General features: G+C 39.1%; 1 protein-coding gene across 8 annotated transcripts in view; it reads right to left on the reverse strand.

Annotated features, from left to right (window-relative positions):
• REPS1 (RALBP1 associated Eps domain containing 1) overlaps positions 1-21,976 on the reverse strand; it is a 106,860-nt gene that overhangs the window by 27,885 nt on the left and 56,999 nt on the right. For 4 of the 8 annotated variants that reach the window (XM_084624615.1, XM_084624612.1, XM_084624611.1 and 1 more), the window contains exons 6-10: positions 21,525-21,687; positions 21,128-21,191; positions 20,052-20,206; positions 10,068-10,207; positions 229-309 (exon numbers count right to left, since the gene is read on the reverse strand). In XM_084624615.1, coding sequence (XP_084480741.1) covers positions 229-309; positions 10,068-10,207; positions 20,052-20,206; positions 21,128-21,191; positions 21,525-21,687 — 603 coding nt within the window. The remainder of the gene's footprint in view (positions 1-228; positions 310-10,067; positions 10,208-20,051; positions 20,207-21,127; positions 21,192-21,524; positions 21,688-21,976) is intronic. The other 4 variants (XM_084624614.1, XM_084624613.1, XM_084624616.1 and 1 more) reach the window with 3 other exon arrangements.

Below are 21,976 nucleotides of genomic sequence, written 5' to 3' on the forward strand. Positions count from 1 at the left end.
TAGCACTTTTATTGCATCAAAATCAAGAAAAACATTGGCTGTACTCAGCTATTAAGAGTGAATGGAAAAAAAGGAAATCCCTCTTCCCATCATACACAGACGAAATTAATAAGCCTGCCACCAGTCCCAACCAAGCAAGAATCATGCATAATAGCTAAAAACACAATGTATGGAAATTCAGTGTTAATAAAATTAATTTCAAACAAGCAAGCTAAGTGATTGACTTACAGGATCAGCTGGTGCAATGTTAGAATCAAATTGGGTCAGAGTTTGTGAGCTTGAAGAGCGTTCACTAAATGTCTCCCACTGCTGAACAGACAGAGGAGAGACAAGTCAGCATAATGAGAAAGATGAGTAAAAGATCACTGGAGAAGAAATTTAGCATAGTAGTTCAGAGGTTGCACTGGAGGGTGTTTGTGTATCATATTGGCTTGACTTGGAACAAACAACATACATTAAGGGACTATTTCACAGTTTCAATATGACATTGATATACAACCAAAAGTATTACCTTTCTCTAAAGTTTTGATCAGAATTGTGTGCACCACACTGAAAATGTAGATATGCACACAATTTAGAAGCTTTTTATGTGAAAGAAATATGCAAACTGTTGATATACATACAAGATAGAGAAATGGTTAAAACATTCAGATTCTGTAAAAACAGAAGTGGTGCCACATCTTGTACATATTCATAACTATAAATCCTATGCAGAGGCTTCTCATGTTTATATACTGGCAAAACCAAAAAAGTGTTTAACATTTAGTGTTTCTAGCACTCTCACAAAAGTCAGCTGACATACTGAATTGAGCATAGAATATTCTAATTAAAACAATCCTTTGACTTGCCAGTGAACCCCCTGAGAAATGATTCTACTCTGCATGAGCACCTTTTATTTTTTTTTTTTTTTACAAAAGTGCGTAAGTTTTTAAATTATAACAAACAATGCAAGCAATTAAAGAGTTCAAACACATTTGAGTTTATCAACCAACAACATGTCAACCTCTGATCAGTTCTACAACATATGGGCCATGCTATATTACAATACATATTTGCCAAACAAGGTCCTCATGCTTGGAAAAAAAAATGCAGCAGCAACCGGAGCAATTGAGAATCAAAGATAAGATTACTCTTTGCAAGAAGAATGCTGAATGAGTTACATATCTTGTAATTAGTAGAATGGTGAGTAAATATTAGTCAAATTTCATTTCAAACACCGGATCAGAAGCTTTTTGGGATAAACGTACAGTAAAGATTTATTTTTTACCAAATGGTGTTAGTATCCACATTGAAATAATATATTCCATTGTCCAATTCCTACAAAAATGGAACATTTCCAGAATATACAGAAAAGAAAATAGTATTTAAAGAGTTGAGCCCAACCATACTCATGCATTGCCTAACACCCAGCCATTATTTAGGGATTTGTCTGCAAATGGAGCTATTCAGGAACAACTCCAAGTGTAGAAACATTTATTGCGGAATAAGTGTGCTAGGTTCCTCTGTATCTTAACCCACTTTAAAAGTAATCAAGCAAAACAGGAGCAAGACACACTTATTCTGAAATAACTGTCCAAACATGGAGATATTCAGGAATAGTCATTTTTGGACAGCTATTCCTTAATAACTCCATGTATAGATAAGCCCTTATACTCCAAACTTCAACTTTCAATTTATAGGAATAATCCATTTGAGACATATTACGCCAGTATTTTATGAGCAATTAAGACTCGAAGTATCTATGTTACAACCTAAAGCAATGCTAGTTCTTCCATCTCTTATGGACATATACCGACATATCAAATATGGGTATTAGCACAGATATACCTGTATGCTGAACCATAAGATCCTACGTTAGATTGCTCACCTTATAATTATACTTCCTGAAAGACATAGTGCATGACACTCATTCTTGGATCTCAGCTCCCAAGTGCCAGACAGGCAGAACTCCTTAGGGTATTAATGTTTTGTTTTTATCTCTGAGCACAGAAGAATGTGGGTTTGTCTACACTTACTGGGGGATCCACGTGTGGCGATCAAGGCATCGGTGGTCGATTTAGCAGGGCTAGTGAAGATCCGCTAAACTGACCGCAGATTGCTCTCCCATCGACTTCAGTACTCCACTGGATTGAGAAGAGTAAGGGAAATTGATTGGAGAGTGTCTCCCATTGAGATCGCATAGCGTGGATCCCGTGGTAAGCAGATCTAAGCTACCTCGACTTGAGTTACACTATTCATGCAACTCAAATTGCGTAGCTTAGATCAACTTTTGCCTGCAGTGTAGACAAGGCCTCAGCCATTCCGACCCCATTGGAATAATGCTCAAAGTCAACACACCTTGCTTAAAGCACAAATTCTATGGGCAATCCCATCACTATAGGATCCTATATAAAGAGCTGTTGGATCCTACTTCAAATTGTGTCCACTCCTACCAGAACCTCTAAGAACCTTTTTACGTCAAGAGTATGGAAAAAGACCTCAAGGAGATGGAAATGCAGTAGGCATGGGAAGAATGTTGGCAATACAATAGACTCAGTAAGGTGGAATTCCAACATCAACTTGGAGACGGCTGAGTCCACAACCGTATGAAACACCCCAGAAGGTAGGCCATTAGCGCCTGAAGCTCACTCTACAATATGAAGTCATTACCACCAAGAAAATGCCTTTATATAAGGAACCTGGGTTCACATCTACCAACTGGCTTAAAAGAGAACCTGTGTCAGCTTTGTCAAGAATATATGAAGATCCTGACACCAGCAGCTTCTCAATAAAGTGTTGCAAAAGGATCTTTCAAATGATCTATTTAAGACTAGTTTATAAAAGGCTGAAAGGGCAGCCAAATGAACATAGCTAGAGCACAGAGGCCATGTCTACATTGGGACACTGAGGAAAATTAATCCAAAATTAACTAAAGGTGTGAATCTAAAGTGGATTAAACTGCATAAAATTTGTGTTGAAACTCTCATTCAGACTTAAAGTGGCCTTAATTTAGGTTAGTTAATTTTGTTTCTTTATTCAAAAATGTAAAGTTTAATCCACTTTAGATTCACACCTTTAGTTAATTTGGATTGAACTTCTTGAGTATCCTAGTACAGACAATCACATTTTGACTGTTGAAGTATTTTGCATAGGCCAAATGAAGTTGTTCATGTGGGCCCATTTGTACCCCACTGCAAATGTTTTTTCACTTAACTGCAATTTCTTCTTACAGATGGGTTCTGAAGCCACGAGAGGCCTTTAGATGGTACTTTTGAGACACCATAATGCAAAATAATGCACACTGGAAAACATAATCCTAACTATACATACACAATCATGAGGTTTAAATTAGCTGTTACCACTCAAGAAAGATCTTGAAGTCATTGTGGATAGTTCTCTGAAATCATCCACTCAACGTGCAGTGGCAGTCAAGAAAGCGAACAGAACGTTGTGAATCATCAAGAAAGGGATAGATAATAAGACAGAAAATATCATATTGCCTCCATGGTATGCCCACACCTTGAATACTGCGTGCAGAAGTGGTCGCCCCATCTCAAAAAAGATATATTGGAATTGGAAAAGGTTCAGAAAAGGGCAACAAAAGTGATTACAGGATAGAACAGCTTCTGTATGAGGAGAGACTAATAAGTCTGGGACTTTTCAGCTTGGAAAACAGGCAACTAAGTGGGGGGATATGATAGAGGTCTATAAAATCATGAGTAGTATAGAGAAAGTAAATAAGGAAGTGTTATTTACTCCTTCTCATAATACAAGAACAAGGGGCCACCAAATGAAATTAATAGGTAGCAGGTTTAAAACAAACAAGTATTTTTTCACACAATGCACTGTCAACCTCTGGAAAACTGCTTGCCTGAGGGTGTTGTGAAGGCCAATACTATAACAGGGTTCAAAAGGGAGCTAGATAGATTTTTTGAAGTTAGGTCCATCAATGGCTATTAGCCAGAATGGGCAAGATTGGTGTCCCTAGCCCCTGTTTGCCAGAAGCTGGGATTGGGTGACAGGGCACGGATTACTTGATAACCTGTCTGTCCATTCCCTTTGGGGCACCTGCCATTGGCCACTGTCAGAGGACTGGATGCTGGGCTTGATGGACCTTTGGTCTGACCCAGTATGGCTGTTCTTATGTACCATGCCTGTAGAGCTCTAAACAGGGTAGGAGCCAATCTGTTCTGGAAAGGGCTCCTACACTGGAATAGAATGAGGTGTCCTGACTGGGAGCAATAATTGAGGGGAGAACCTCAGTCTGACAGAATGGGCTTTGACCGCTTGCAAATGAGTTAAGAATCATACTTGTCTGGTCAGTTTGGGGTTATTCAGATAACTTTTGTTCCTCCTGAACTTTGCTAGGACACTTGTTTCCACAGGAACTAACTGAAGGGCATAGAGGATCCTCCTTTTCCCAATGGAAAGAAAAAAATGTGACCAGTCAAATTGGACTCTTCTCCATACCAGAGGCAGAAGAATATTATCTTCTTGCTCATGTGAGAGGAAGAACTTCACCTCTTGTGTTTTCCATTAAAAGAAAATCTGATGCACCACTTCCTGAACTAGAAACCACTCAATGAGGATTTACCAGGATTGCCATCAGTCCATAAGAGTGTTCCTTTGCCACTTGATACATGGCAATGAGGAATGTCTTATTGGACAGAACTCACTCTTGCCCACATTTTAGTGGCCCAGGAAATGTGACCCAGTACCTTCCCACACATCTTGAGGAAAAATTGGATTAGATGACAGTAGATGGAACAATTGATAAATTGCCCCGTTTGTTTGTTGCCTCTGAAGCATCTGGCATTGGTCACTGTCAGAAGACCCATGGCCGTTTTTAAGCTACATGTTTGATTGTTTAAACCAGAACCGCCTTTTGATTAACAGGTCTCCAAACATCTTTGATCTCATTTCTAGAAAATATCTCCTGTTCATGGAGAGAGAAAGTTTCCTGGGTGTGGAGTCACTCTGCATGGGCTTTCTAGACTGCTACTAAAGCAAACACAAACATGAAGGTATGTCATCTGGACACAGTCTCTGACCTCTGCTGGGATTTCAGAATCTACTAAGTTGTCTTCAGATGAAACATGCCATAGGTATTATGAAAACCTAAGTGGCCAGGAGATCCAACATTCATAACAGGTCTAAGTAGTTGCCTTCTGGCATCAAGCCATACTTAAGTATTTGGCTCTGAGGGATTGTTTCTAGAAAAGCCAGAATTGTTCCCCATAATGCCTTTGTACTCAAGGTACATATGTAGCCACATGTGACACCACTGAACAGCATTCCCATCACCCAGTTAGAAGATGCAATAACCTGCTCATCCATTAAATAATTGCCTCAGAATTCTCAAGGGATTGAGTATACAGTCAAAATCTTGAGACAGAAAAGGAAGTCACAAAAAATAAAACTTCAGAATGAATAAGTGCTCAGTCTGGGAGGAAAGTTTTGGATTTTCCAGAGCACCAAGCTAGAGGATAAAGACCTTTTAAAGCAACAAGTGAGAGGGAACCAACTTATCTGTTGAGTTAAAGAAGGAAGAAGCCAAAGTCCTTAATATCCAAAGTAAAGGTTAGACCATGGAACTGAAATTCATGAGATGTGCTGAGGCCAGTACCTCATGTGTATTCCCAAGCTAGCAGTGGTAAGTGCAGCAAAACAAGTATAAAAACAAGGATCCAAGCACAAAGCCGGAAGGAGTAAAGCAGAAGTTCTCAAACTGTGGTTCGTGGACCACCTGTGGTCTGCAAGCTACATTCAGGTGGTCTGCAGATAGTTCCCTCTAAGGACCCTGGGCGGCCGCACACAAGAGAATGAAGGGCCACCCACCTAATTAGTAGAACTGCGCAGGTGTGGCTCCACTAATTAGGTGCCTGGACCCTGGAAATGATTCACATGTAAGGTGAGGTGGTGACCTTGAGGGGATTAAGGGGTATGTGGGAGTGGGCAGTGGGGTAAGAAGAGGGGCTGGGGGAATTTAGGATATGCAGGGTTGTGGCAGCCTAAGAAAGAGGCAACTTTCCTCAGCTGCAGGGCTGCGGCTGCCAGGGAGAGAGACGGTCCTCCTTCCCAGCCTCAGCTCTGTGGCGGGGGAAGATACCCTGTCCTTCCCAGCCCCAGCTCGGGAGGCTGCTGTGGCAGGGGAGAAAGGGAGAGACCCCCTCCTTCCCAGCCCCAGATCAGGAGAGAGGGTACATCCATCGCCTTAGAAAGGTAAGACTATTCATATTAAAATATGAATTGTGCACTTTTATTTGTAAAACAAAAAAAAGTTAATTAAGTTTTTTTAAAATATATTGCTTTTATCCAAAGCGCTTTACTACATGCATCTGACAAAGTGGGTATTCACTCACAAAAGCTTATGCTCCAATACATCTGTTAGTCTATAAGGTGCCACAGGACTCTGCCGCTTTTACAGATCCAGATTAACACAGCTACCCCTCTGATGCTTTACAATAGTTAGCTAATGGAACAAACAACATTTGGAAAGATCATTAAGTGGTCTGCAAAAAAAAAGTTTGAGAACCACTGAAGTAGACCATAAAGGACACCCAAATACTGTTGAAGCTGAATGTAATGAAGACCTGCAGCAGCAGCTGAAGAGGCATAGCTCCTGTAGGGCGCCCCGCTCTGCATGGTCAAAGAGGAGCTGACTAGAAAGATTAAAAAAAGCAACAGTTAAAGGGAAGAGTTAGTGCCTGAGCACCAGGGAAGTCCTTACAACCCTAAACACTTTAAAAAAACTTGGAGTTCAGCACAAATTCCTAGGGAAGAAAAATTGAGTGAAAATCCTTCAGATGGTATCTTTCAAGAAGTATAATAATCTTGATGTTAAAAAATTAAGTTCATCATACTATCATTTATTTTAACTATGCAGCCTAAGAAATAATTAAATGCAATATTAGTACAATTAGTCTTTGCTAGTATCACTTAATCTGGGTATTTTCCCAAATCCTTGTAGGGCTGTAAATTGACACAACAAAATCTCAGTAGAAAAGAGCCACAGGCCACTTCAGGTGAACAAAATTATCTAAGACAGAAGGGATTGTGGAGCAACTGTACTAGTGTAGTGAGGCTGTCTACCAGAAACCATTACAGGTTATTTCTTCTTTCTTGTTCTCCACACCAGTCTAATTCAAGAAATAGGTATGTTATGGATTGCCAAATTACTGGGACGTCTGTTAAAATCAAATCTTTATTGTAACTATAGGTACTATATGTTGGGAATACAGCTTTTCAACAGATAATGGTATGACCATATGACCTCCTAATTCTTAAAAGAATTTACCCTATGACTGTTTATACCTGCAAAATCCATTTTACACCATGTAGATATAATTTAGCATTAGCTGAACACAGGCTAGGAAATCCAGAGAGCATTTAAGTACAAATTCATTCTTCTAGATGCATTGTATGTAGATACAGGTACATTCACCTTACAGTGAAATGTTATTTATGAAAATTGCTCCGGGTAATATGTTTACAAAGTAGGAACAATATTTCCTTTTTTCAGCTGAAAGTAATAATTTGCTGGGTCCCAGCAGGTGACATTTCAGGAGAAAACAAACATTTTTATTTGTTTTCTCCAGCCAAAATTTCCCATATGGTGAAAACTGAATTCAGACATTACTTGGCCTGAAATAGGAAAAGGTTATATTTAAAATAAGGTATTCTTGTTCAAGTGATGAGAGTGATGTTCTTGCAGTTTTTCTCATAGCATGTTTCCATTGTGGGTACAATATGGAACTAGAACATTCTTATGAGCAAGAAATTAGAGCCTAAATTTAGTCTCAAATCCATTTCTAGGCACCTAAATCATTAGTTTTCAAGAGTGCTGAGCACCCATTGTGGATCTCTCTGAAATACTACAGGGAAGTACACATCCTGTTAAACATCACTGAAGTCACCTGGGGACAAATGGGAGCTGCTGGATAACGCGCACTTGAAAATTTATGCCACTTATTAGGTGCCTAAATCAGGATATGGAAAATAACTTTAGGAGCAACTTATTTAAAAAAATCTTGGCTTGTATCATTTTAGTCAAGTGTATGTAAAGTCAGCGTTATCAGAGTATAGAAAAAGATTTAGTAGTTCTCCTACTCTTCTAGCTGCAGGAATGTTCACACAGAAAGCAACATTTAAAGATAACTTGGGTAGCTGAATTCAAAAATTTAGAACAAACGTCCTCTTAAAGACTGATGCATGTTAATATTTCACAAAGGTATTGTTAGTTTACTTGACTGAAATCAGCTCACTAATTTATTACAGCTTTGAATGGTCTTGCAAAGTTTTTCAGGCAATGCCTTCCACTAGTGCCACCATACATTTTTGTGGGATTGAGGCTATCTTGCTGGTGAATTACTCATTTCAGGATTATAAAGCATCTGCACTAAAAATGGCTGTCCATTTAAGATTTTTCATGTGTCAGATTCAACAATTCTATTAGATGATACATTGCAGTCCATTATACAACTAATTTACTAAAAGAATCTGTCTCAAATTTTGTGCTGCTGTAGTCTCCCACTTCACATTTTGAAAGCGAAGGTAGTAAGTGAACAACAAATTCTGGTCTCAAAACTGACTACTCGCTCAAACTGAGTTCTCCCACTCTTCTTCCTATTCAGTTTGTAAAAGCTATTTCCTACTGAAATCCAAGAGATTTCCTGCAGTGGGCAGCTCATGGACACTGAATATATGAGATATCTGGGGCAAACAGTTCTAGAGAATCAGTTAATTAAGCGCCCCAGAGCCTAAACACCCACAGCTTTGGACATGCACAGAAGCAATCCTAGAGAACTCCATGATTGTTTCACTGCAAATAGCCTATATTCAATGAAACATATACAGTGCTTTGTGGCTCTACTGCAAGAGCTATTCTTCTAGGCCAATATCTCTTTACATGCTATACTATAGCTCCCATTATTTTTGTACTTTACCATAATAACCAGTATTTCCAATACTTTTCTAGTTCTTCTGCACCAAAGGAATATAGATTAAACCCTATATCATCTTATTTATATTGTGGTAGCACCTAGGAACACCAGTCTTGGAACATATGGACGCCATTGTGTTAGGCACTGTACAAACAAAATGTCTTTCCTTGCCCCAAAGAGTTTATAATGTAACACCAAATATTAAAATAGTTCTAAGAATTAGCTGGTTTATATCCTGTGTCTTACGTCATATTGTCAGATCTGTAGAAGCAGGCTGACTCTTCAAGCCAATCTTGATAAAAGATCATTAAAACAATGATACTGAAGCACACAGTCGTGGAATAAGTTGCTACCTTTAGTGATGTATCAAAAACTGAAATCTAAATCACTTGTTTGACATGGCTTAATCAGAAGTCCTTTAGATACTGCTTTGTTAAGTACCAAGGATACATAATATAAAAATTACAGTTAGTAAAAAGTTAAAACGTTAGCAGCAGTAGCTCTGATTTCAAAGTAATTTGTGATCCTGAATCACGAAATTAATAAAAAAATGGATTCTTTATTCTGCTGATAGTGTTTTCAGTTTAAACTTTCACTTAACTCCATCATTAATGAGACTTGGAAATCCCCCTGGATATAACTGTACTGCCAAAATAGGAGTATTTTGTAACTTAGCATTAGCCTCAAAAGAACTTCAGAGTACAAGATATGGAGGGGTTAGTTATATACTAACCATTTATTATTCAGCAAGCACACTACAAGAACACTGTACTAAGGTCAAGCAGAATTTAATGATATTTTATACATCATGGGCTCCCTACTTATTTGGGAGAAAGGAAACATTACCTTTAACATGATATTTTAAATGCTTATGATTTTCTTATGTTTTAGTAAAAGATTAACTGCTCTGTTGAGGACATTCTTCAGAGCCAGCGTACATGCTTATAGTACTTCTACTGAAGTGGGGTTTCTTAAAAAAACAGAAATCTTGCATGATTATATAAAAAATGATAGAAAGTTTAATGCATTTAACTTGCGGTTTCATGTTCATGAAATAACATTCTATATATGATGCAACATGAACCTATACACAGTTTAGTTAGTGGCCACTAAATACTTCTCATATAAGATGAAACTTTTACTAACCTCGCTGCTCTGATTTAATTCTGGCCAGGTCTGGTTTAGGGATGGCATTGATGGAGACTTGCTTGGAGGTGCTTCTGCTGGAGAGCTGGAGTAACCTACCTCACCAGACTGATCTCCAACTTCTGAAATGACAGGAACCACTATAAATCAAAACAAACATTTAATTGAGCTCGTCGTTGAAAAGCTGCTGATGCCTCATGGAAAACATAGGTTATGTCTACACTACTGACCTTATAGCAGCACAACTGTACCGCTGCAGCTGCGCCACTGTAACATTTCCTGTGTAACTGCTCTATGCCAGTAGGATAGAGCTCTCTCGCTGATAATTAAACCATCCCCAATGAGCAGCGGTAGCTATGTTGGTGGGAAAGCATCTCCCACTGACCTAGCGCTGGTCCACACTGGTGGTTTTTTTCACTCCCCTGATTGACAAGTTTTGCCGACAAAAGTGCTAGTGTAGACAAAGCCTCCATTATCTTTTATCCTGCACCCTACAACTCCTTATTTGCCTTTTAGACACCTACATGAAACCATCTCCACCTGCTTCTTCAATTGGTTCTTGTAGAAATAGTTTTGTCACTGAGAGGACAAGCATCTAATAGTGCTTTACATCTTACTAATTCTTACAACACTTGTGAGGAAGCAAAGTATAACTCCCATTTTACAAATAAGTGATTTGCCCAAACAGTTGCTGACAGACAACTCAAGAGTTTCCACTCTTAATTCCCATGCTCTAACCTTCAGGTAGTATTGCCTCTCCCAGGATCCTCTTGAAAAACTAGAACTTGAAGTATTATTCTGTATCTTACTCCTCTTATTGCTTAATATCCATGGGCTGCACATAATGGAGACTGGGGGAGGCTAAGCGTTCCCAAACCTTGCGCCACGGGAAGTGGGAGGGGGAAAAGGACAATGGCAGATTACTGCACAGGCCCATGGCGCCTGTGGCCAGGGGCCCCAAATTGGCTGGAAAAATCTCCCCCCGCTACAGCCGCGGATCTGAGGAGCTCTCGCTCCCTACCACAATCTCAGGGCTGCAATGGGGGTGGGAGGGTGAGAGGGAGAAGAATGAGAGGTGGACAGGCCCCACAGGGAAAGAGGCAGAGCGGGGTGGGACCATTGGTGGGGCCACAGACGGAAGGGGTGGAATGGGGGAAGGGCTCTAGGCTCAGAGCTCTGGCCAGGCTGAGAGCACCGCTTTGATTCTGGCCAGGAATGAGAGCTTGATTCTGCCTGGGGCTGAGCTCTCAGCCTCCCTCCGTAGCACAGACTGAGCTCTCACCCCCTCTTTGTCCCAACTGGGGCCATGAGGGGAAGGGGTCGAGCTCTCAGGCCTCCCCAACCCTGGCTGAGGTCATAGGGGGGCTGGGAACAGTGAGCAGGCATGTGACCATGGCTGGTAGAGGCAGGGCCTTGGCCAGAAGAGGCAGTGCAGGGGGATAGCCTCCCCAAGGGGAAGCTTCACCCACTGCCCCAGTTAATATCCCAAAAAGTAAGGGCAGATTCTTGGAAATTAAAAATATATTATACAATTTTCTAGTCTTTGATGAGGCATCAGCTGTTTTAACTGTATTTAATCTCAAGAGTCAGGATTTATGGGTATTATGTTAACACAGTGATGGCAGACGTTTGAAACTAGGAACTTCTGTTTCCTGGTGGTATAACATAATGAGCAATCTATTTGATAGTTTAGAGAATGCGTATTACACCATGATGAGACAAATTTCAAATGAAAAAAGTTACAGCATTTCACCTAAAATCAAGACCATACTGGATATCAAACAAACTTCCAGTATGAACAGAAACAACCTCTTTACTTGAAAGACATCAATATTGAGAGATTAAACATCAATACAAATTGTAATCTGAATATAAAGACAGAAGAACATATAAAAGATCTATTAAACCACCTAGTCTGCTCTCTGATATCAAAGAACTGTTCCCTGCAATATATTCTTCACTGTTTGAGTTAACCTTCTTTTAAAAAACTCAAGCAATTGGGCTTCCCTTCACTACTTTTCAGAGATTATTCCAGTCTAACAATTGTCATATTTATGATGTTATTTATTCTGATTTTTCCTTAATTTCACCCCATTTCACCGAGTACTACTGAATAATCTCTCTCCCTTTGTGGCATTAAGGTATCTAACAAGTTTTTGAAGCACATAATTCCTCCCCCACCAATTTTCTTCTGAGCATATTATATTACAGAACAGTAGCACTGTATGCTCTCCCCTTGCCCAACTCCCAAAAATCATGTAACATCAAAGTTTTGAAGTTCCAACTTTTTGTGCCCACCTGGGCCTCAAACTGTGGGTATATCTATGTTGCAGCTGGGAATAAGCCTCCCAGCCCAAGCAGACAGACTCAAGCTATCTTAGTTTGAGTTAGCATAGTAAAAATAGGAGTGTGAATGTTGAAGCTCAGGCAGCCAGTCAGAGTCTCCGCTGAAGCTGCAAAGTCTACACTGCTATTTTAGTGTGCTAGCTCAAGTGAAGCTAGCAGTCTGTTACCCAGGCCAAGAGACTCACTCCCAACAGCAGTACAGACATACCCTAAAACACTGATTCTCCATAATCTGCTCAGAATGAATTTCAACTAGTGTCTGGCACCATTCCCTCTTTGGGGAAGCAACATTTAAAGTGTGATTTAGGGTAAAAAGTTAGCTCTACCGTGTGTCTCAAGCAAAATTAATGGGGCCAATGACAGTCATTTATGCACATACTGCAGGACTGAGGCTATGTTGCAGACCAGAGTATTTACAGGCAACCTGATGTCAGAATAAGTGGGTGTTCCATGTGACATACTATGGTTACTGAACTGCAGAGTACCCATACAATGAAAGTTTGAGTCCTGCTCTCAGAAGCTTTCTGAAAATGTGTTGCTCTGTCTGAATTCTGCAATAGCTCCTTCTGGAATTTTGCCCTAATAGCAAATATTTTGGTTTAAGAGCCAATACTTCAAAGTACTCTAAAATCTGCACACATTTCCAGAGCTTATTTTAGAGGTACTACCAAGGAAATTAGCAGTAAAGAGGAAAGACTAGTAAAAAGCAGCAGCAGGGTAATGTAATCTTAGGGCACGTCTCCATTACAAAATTAAATCTACTTAAGTTAGGTTGACTTAAAACAGAAGGGGCGGTTGGATGGGGCAGAGGTTTGGGGAGGGGGGCGGTCAGGGGATGGGGAACAGCGGGGGTTGGACAGGTGTGGGAGTCTGGGGGCAGGGGTGTGGATGGGGGTCAGGGCAGTCAGGGGACAAGGAGTAGGGGGCATTGGATGGGTTGGGAGTTCTGAGAGGGGCAGTCAGGGGGCGGGAAGTGAGAGGGGTCGGAGGCCGGGCTGTTTGGGGAAGCACAGCTTGCCCTACCCAGCCCTTTCGGAACCCCGATGTGGCCCTCAGGCCAAAAGGTTTGTCCACCCCTGTTCTATATAATACAAATCACATGGGCTAAAAACACAATCTCTGCTTTCATTTAAAAAACGCAATCACCCAACTCCAGGAGCTGGTGCTTTAAAAACCCCCTATATCACAAGATTTGTCACAAGACAAATTCCCAAATATTGCCAATATTGGGATTTTCTGCTCCCTTTGCTTGCTTGAAGATTTTTATACAGAAGTTTGAACCATGCAAGTGTTACCTTAAGAGTATTTTAGGGAAAAAAGATCATTAAAAGGTTTGTGTTCAGAAGTTTTGTATAAAAGAGTTATTACTGAGGCAAAGTAAATACAATACTTGATATCAAATATAGGTAATTTTGCAACCCAGACAGGGTGGGTATTATGACTTAAAAGATTATTTTTTATTTGCTGCAGATTTAGCTGATTTTAATGCAACAGATGACCACTGAAAGACAGAACACTATGTCTTGCAGAAGGAGATCTGGTCAGAAGCTGGGGCTTTTAATACCTGGAAAAGTGGTGTAAGAATTCTGACCCTAGGTCAGGGATTCTCCCAAGAATTTTTTTGATGGCCTCTGTGTGGGGCCACCAATTCTTCCTGGTAGCTGCACTGACCAATTTTCCTAAAATACTTAATTAACTTCAGGAAAAACAAAAATATGCATATATACATGTCCAAATCATTGTTTTATTTATGTAGGGTGGTTGTGTGTTTTTTTGTTTGCAGACAATAATAAAAATAACGTACAGTTGTATTTTGGTGCCCTTGGCCCTTGCTGCTTCCTCTAGCTCTCCACCCATTGCCTCTGGCCACCTCTACCTCCCCCCATGGATCCCAGAGTGGTGACAGGTCCCCTGGAAATCCCCCTTCAGCAGGGACCTAAGCAGAGGTGGGCCCCCTGCGGTTCTTCATTAGCAGTGGGCCTCTGGTTTCCACCCAGTGTTCCCCCGACCTCAGATTCAATCATGAGTATTTTTAGTAAAAGTCATGGGGCTGTGATTTTGTTTTTTGCCCATGACCTGTTCCTGACTTTTATTAAAAATACTCATCATTATATCATAGTCTTACTTATGAGAGCATGTTAGTATATGGGTATGACGATCAGACAGACATTTAAGGTCTATTTTGAGCACCCGTATAAAGACCATTAGGCCTTTAGATTTAATAAAGAAATTTATGGTTGAATGGTATCGTGGTGATACCATGTATGTAAAAATGAACAAACATCACCACTACCACCACTCCCCCTCCCTTTGGGGGCTTGTCCAGGATCCCACTGACATAGTTTTGGTTGCTCCAGACCCTTGGACAGAAGGGACAGCATCCTATCCTCTAGGGCCACTATAAGGGTCTTTTACAGGGAAGTTCAGGAAAAGAAAGGAAATGGAGGGTATATTAAGTACCTATGCATATCCATTTTTGGCAAAGTACAGCAGAGGTCCATTGACTGCATGGAAATATTGACTAGGAGAACCCCATGGGAAGTTATGGGGAAAAAAACTAACTGCAGCTTTCTTAAATAATCACAAAGCAAACAAGGCACAGTTTGAAGGCAGCGGGCTTTCAGGAATTGTATTTGGCAGCTACAGTTCTGCAGGCAAAGTATACCACCTTGAGGAATGAATGTAGAAAAAATAAGAATCAGCTCAGTGAAGCCATAGAAGCAAAGCAGCTAATAAGCTGAATGAGAAGACCGAGGATGTATGTTCCCAACACTTTGTCGCCAGTGAAGCCTGGTAGGCTACAGTAGCACAAAATGACATACTGAAGTTAAAGTATAAAGTGCTAGATGTGGAAATATGTGAAATTAAAAATTACAAACTCTGAGAACACTGCAAAGCTCAAAGAGAACTGAACAATCAGGGTTAGCAGAGGTACTGGAAACAACATTAGGTGAGAAGGGAAAGGAAGATGCTCGGTTTGATAATGAAAAGTTATGCAAGTATAACTCTGTACAGTCCCACCCAATAGTACTCATAGTAGTCAAACAAATTATCTAACGGGAGGTCAGGCGGTGATAACTACCACCTGCCTCCCCAAAGCCTTAACAGTCATTTTGAAGGAAACGGGTCTGTAAATGACCAACTATGATGATTGCTTAGGCATTTAAGGCACATTTGCAGCAGCTGTATAAAGACCATTCGGCCTTTAGATTTAATAAAAGAATTTTGGTTCAGTTGGTGTTGTGATGATGATAATAATAATAGGTATTATTATTCCTACAGGTAGACTGAAGGATTAGGTAGGCTTTCTACAAAATATGGTCCAGGAGCAAGGGTTTAGTTTAATAAGCTAGAAAGTACTGTAAGTTTACCACTTTCTAACTTGACACTGTAAAATAGTGAGAAATTAAGTCTGAAAAGCACCCATTCCTCAGGTCTCCACAGATCCGTAAGCTATAAGTAAGGCAACTGCTACTTCCAAACAGGTATACCTTGACAGTCATCCAAGAAAGGAACAGATTTAGCTTGTTTTTCTTTTAAGGAAATGGCATTACTGCAGTAACCTGGCCCGAATGCAAATTTACAAGAAAAAAAAAAATAATGGAACTACTTCTGAATTACGTGAATGGTTTAAGGCTCTATACTCAGGTGATAGTGGAAGATATTAAAAATGTTACTCACATAACAGGAATTGAAATGTGAATTACTGCACATTTCAGTGCCAACAGACCATAAAATGTCATCCAAGCCACCAGTCAACAAGAATACTGATATAATTTACTTATAAACAGCATGAGACTTCAAACATGCTAAGTGTACATACAACTCGTCTGACCAGATGCTCCGATATTTTTAATTCACATCTTCCTTTCCTCCTGTTTGTTTTCGCTCTGTGACACTTTCTAAATTATTTAGGGCAAAGTCTTAAATACTGGCACAGCCCTTTGCACAGTGTGGTCCTGACCCTGACTGAGCTCCTTAGAGCTACTGTAATGCAAACAGTTATCCTCCAGCTTTTGATGTGTATGTGGAGAAAACTGCTGATGTGACCCCATTCAAATTCAACACATTGGAGGACAGCAATGTAGAATAAGATACTATAGGATTGTTACATACATCTGCAGCCTCTATTTAGATGATCTGGTTGTCCTTTCTGGCCTTAAACTCTAGGACTATGATTTGTGTGAAATTCTAAGTGGCCCCAAGATATTGTAGACAGTATTTTTTCTATAAATGTAGTAGTACATGAAAAGCTTACTTTTACTTGACATTTGATTATCTTCTTCCACTAGCTTTTGCAATTCATCATGCAGTAACAGACAAGAAAGTCATCTCTGTCCCAGAGACACTACAATCTAGTTTAAGGTAGAAGCACTGTTTAAATAGTACACTGCATGATCCGGCAATGGTTTAATCCAAGAATTGAAGGTAGCAGTTTAAATATGATTTGTTACATACTTTCTGATCACAAAAAGTATATGGTTATGCAGTGTTTAGAGGAGGAATTTGCCCAAAAACATGTAAGAGTGGACAGCAAGTTCCAAGCATAGAGCACAGCAGCATGGGAGACAAAGGAAAAATCCGTTAAGGAAAGGACAGAGAGGTAAGGGTGTCATTTTTCAGATCCTTGAAACAGAGGATGAGAAACGTGAATTTGATACAAGAGGGAAAAGCCAGTGATGTTACTCAAATAATTCTGCTCTTAAAATAATTTTCACAATCCATTAGGTGTCATATTTTGGCAGCAACTAGAGGCCTCAATCAAAATCAGGGTTCCACTTTGGTTGATGCTCTGTACAGAGTAGAAGACTCTCCTTTGCCCAGAAAGCTTATTATCGGAGAAAAGCTGCATCCCATTTTGCCCAGCCCAAAGTACACATGGCAAGATATGCTCAAATACTATAAATTGAATTTGAAAAAAAAAAATTCTTACATTTTTGTGAATGCTGTTGGAAGCAAGTTTTATTGCAGTGTGGCTTTCACACAAGCATTACAGAAGCTCAATTTATTCGTGTCTTTAGGCTGGTCTGCAGTAGAAAAGTTGAATCCATGTAATTTGATCTGCCAACTAAACTAGATGTATTAGCTTAACCTAAATCGATATAAACGAGGACTAACAGGTTTAAATGCATCTATAACTAGGGGCTTGCACTGGTGTAGCTACAACAATTTAGTTCCACCAGTAACTTTTGCTAAAGCCCTTAATCCTACTCAAAGAAAAGATCTTAATTCACTAAAGACTGAACATTTTACTGTGAGCGCACTCAAGTCAACCCGTTTAAATAAAATAGCAAGTGAGCTCTAAGAATATTCTAGAGTTGCCTACATGAAGCAAGACACGAGGCCTTCACAAGCACAGCCAGGATTAATGGAGCGGGTCAGAGACTATCTACCATGCTAGGGTCCCACAGCAATGTCACAAGAGTTGTCATTTTCATAATGGAGATCAGTGCCATCTTGATTTTTATTTTGGAAAAGCTTTCCCATGATTTGGAAGGCCACTTCACACCTCATATATAGAGCTCATTGTAGCATTTTTGACCAGGAAATTTTCAAATTTTAGATGAAGCTGCAGCCAGCTGCAAAACTTTCTGGTTTAAGGTCTGGTCTACACTTCAAAGTATAACTATTTTGGTTAGAGTTGATTATTATCACTACTACTACTACAACAGTAATACAGGTAAAAGCCTTAGGGCAGATGAATTTATACAGGCATAAAGATTACTTACACTAGAATGGTTATTCTTCCCATATGAGAGTAGGTATACCAGTAAAAAGCACCTTTATACTGATGTAACAGATTCCACACTTCGGGGAGCAGCTCCACTTAGTTAAAGCAGTACAACTGTCTAGGTGCAGACAACCCAAATCAATGTTCAATGCTCTTAAACTGCTTCATATGTGAAAAAGATTAAATGAAAGTTTCAGATTCAAACTTGGAGGTTCAAATACAGCTTCTGTCTTTAGAAGTGGGCATTAGTAAATTAAGCCTTGGAAGAATGCCCCTAAATTTTTGAAGTTAACGTAAAAGGAAAGATAGCTATTGCACTTAAGTAGAAACTTGGTGCACAACTGAAAGCCAGAAGTGAAATTCATACTTTCGAAGTAGAGAGAAGAAGAGTGTCTGACTGACTTTTAGAGTTACCTATATCAAATATCTAAATCATTTTAGCAAAGATTGGCAAATACTTCAGCTCATGAGAGGAAAACACTGAAGAATGACCACTAAAAATAGATATCCCTATTCAGTGGTCACCATACCATGCACACCCATAGCAGAAGGAAAAAAAAGTTGTGTTCCTACTGATTTTAAAAAAACAAAAAACAAAACAAAATCACCTGATTTTTTTGGGTCAAATGACTAAGATTTAAGATTTAGTAGTAGTACTAATTTGCTACTGTCCTTAAAAGTGAAGTAAGAGGAAATACAAATCCAGTTTGTATCCTTTTTGCCTCTTTATGACGTGTGTCATGGCCCAACTGGTTTCTATTGATTGCTAAATCTTGTCTAATTTTTTCCCCTAGAAGGCTATCAATGACTGGTAAACTAGGCTGATAAAAGTCACCAGTAACAAGGAAGTGACACCTGAAAACCACTTCCTCCAAATTTAACTAATTTTCTGGTAATACCTTACAACTGTCATAGCGAATAGCTGTTCAAGCTTCAGTTACTCAGCATCTTCATATAAAGGACCAAGGAAGCTCCCATTCTAATTTCCTTGGCCTTTCTACAGCAAAAAACAGCATGGTCCAACGGAGAGGGCACAGAATGGTTTCCATTCTCTGCCCTTCCATAGGCTCTGCACACCTCAGTTTCCTCATCTGTAAAATGAGGCTAATATTTTCCCACCTTAGTAAGCATTTTGAGACATATGAAATTTTTTTGTATTAAATATGTATTCAGTGTGTTAAGTATTACTTAATTTTAATGCCAATTATTGTAAGTCCTCCAGCGCAAAAAAAGAAAAGATTTAACATTCAAAGCAAGTTTGGTATTTCTGAAGTAAAATTTTAATATAAATTTCAGGGCTTCTTTATGCACTGTGAAGAAGCAAAAGATGAGCACAAAACAATTTACTTCTATATATATCATTTACAGGAAATGGTAGTTTGCATTTTCCATTCAAGAAAATCAAAGTGGTTTACAAATATTAATGAACAGGACGCATCACATCCTTGTCAGGTAAGTAGTCCATTCTACAGGTAGGGAAACAGGCACAGAAAGATTAACTGGCTTATCCAAAGTCACAGAAGTCTGTGGCAGAGCTAGGAATAGTATTCAGATCTCCTGTGCTTTAACAACAATGCCATCCTTCTTCTCCCATAGGTAACAATGGCTGTATGTAACATTTTCACCAGCATTTATATGACTTAGGAGCCTAAGTTCTATTTTCCAAAGTGACTTTGGCATTTAAGTACTAAGCATTAAAACCTCTCAAGTCAAGCAAACACTTTTGAAAGTTTTACCCTCACGTATTACATGACTCAGGATAGTGGATCACTTCACGTACCATCATAAAATAAATTAAAACTTCTAAGTTTATTTGCAATTCTGCAAATATCAGCTATTTGGTTGTAACCTTAACTGGATTGTCATCTGGACATACAATGAAGGTTCTTTAGCAACACACATCTTACCTGTTGTGTCTTCCAAATCAATCAGTTTGGGCATTAAACTTTCAGGTAGTTTTTCAGGTAAGTCATAGCCATTCTTCCTAGCAACTACCAGATGAAAAGCAGCACAGAACTCATCCAGTGTCAATGCGCCATCTTTATCAAAATCAGACAGTTCCCTAAAAGGAAAACTTACTATAAATAAAATCAAATTCCTCTCTAAACCATTTTATTTTCAGATTATATTCTTTTGTTGCCTTATCTGAAAGACTGTTAGATGTGTATTTTATATAATTCCATTTCCCGTGTTAATACTTAGGACCTACAGTGCTATGCATTTTGAGTGTTCTTTAATGACAGAGATGAGTCTTCATTAATGACGGGTTCTAAAATTAACGACTGGGTTTAAACTCATTTAATATTACATTCTAAGTCTTTAGTTTACTATCCTTATTTTCTGCATTTTTAAGCACTGATGGTTCTTCTCAGCACTATCTGCAAAAATTAAATTAGTGGCAGATAATACAGCAGTTTTTCAGCATGTAGATATTACAGTTTGATACTTTGCATACTTTTATTAATGAGGGAACAATCTTATTTAAATTAGAATCCAAAATGTAAGTTATCTGAACAGCTAATGAAGGAGACCAAATCTGCGGAGGACGAGTTATTGAATGATCATGTCTGGCATTGTAGCACTCTTTCTACACTGAAATGAAGAGTAAGCTTTTTGTTTAAGTCATTGTGGGACTTTAACAAACTTACCCAGAAGCATGTGTGACTAAATGAAATACGCATGACAAAAATGCATCTTTTTCCGTGCAATTTCAACACACTTTGGTTGTGTGAAGTACCTGACATTGTGGACTCTAGCTCCCTGTTAAGTAGGGGCCCAGTCCTGATCCCACTGAAGTCAGTGGAAAATATAATATTGGCTTAAATGGGAACAGGATTGACACTAGAATAGCACTGGCATTTTGTGCAGGCGACACTTTCTAGGAAGGAAGATGAAAGGTGCTGACTGATTGTCAGACAACCCTAATATGAAATAGTGCAGTTCTCAAAAATAGCTACCCCAAACTTTGACACTTCACACTTACCAAATGTGAGAAAGCTCAAGAATAGGTAGTTTTGATTTGGTAAAAAATTCTTTAGCTGCAGACCCTGAAATATTAAAACAATAATGCTTAATATTTATTGCAAGCTTACCATTCTAAGGCTCTTAAAGTTTATGGTAAAAACAATTAAACAATTTAGCAAAGGGTCTAAGGGAATAGTGCTAATTAGAAGAGTAAGACTAGCAAAGCTGACCTATTATAAAGACAAATTAGTTTCAAAGCTTCAGTTTTTTTAATCACAGTGGAGCTGTACTGTACCAATAATTCAGTAAACGTAGGACTTGACAAAATGATATATAAATCCACGTCCACCAGCACGCTGTCTTTGAGAATACAAAATTGCTATACCTATAGTAACTTCTGTGTTTAAAGAACTCACCTGGAATAAAGCCGTTTAGATCAGGTTGAATGGTTTTAAACTGATTTACATAATACTGCCTTTGTTCATCAGTTATTTTCCAGGGATCATCATAACTACTCGATTGCCTACGAATTTCATTTGCAGTTGTAGCTGATGCTACAGTTCGTACTGTTGTCTGGTCCTGCAATGAAACATTTTTTCCTCAGTATTATCTGTCTAAAACAATCACATGGACTGCCATTGTCTCTAGACTACTTGCCTTCAAAGTTTAGTTATTTCTTGTAGAAGTTTAAGTGTTGCAGGAAGCTGTCAGCAAATTGCATATTTGGGACTATCAAGCTATAGGAAATATTTCTGCACATTAAATGGTGTAGAAGTGATTGCAATTATGTAAGCAACAAAAAAGTATGGAGTGTATGCAGAGAAAGCAAAGTACAAATATTCTCAGTTACTTTTAAATTTGGCTTTTC

This window comes from Lepidochelys olivacea (assembly GCF_965140295.1).
Source record: "Lepidochelys olivacea isolate rLepOli2 genome assembly, chromosome: 3".
NCBI classification, from domain to species: Eukaryota; Metazoa; Chordata; order Testudines; family Cheloniidae; genus Lepidochelys; species Lepidochelys olivacea.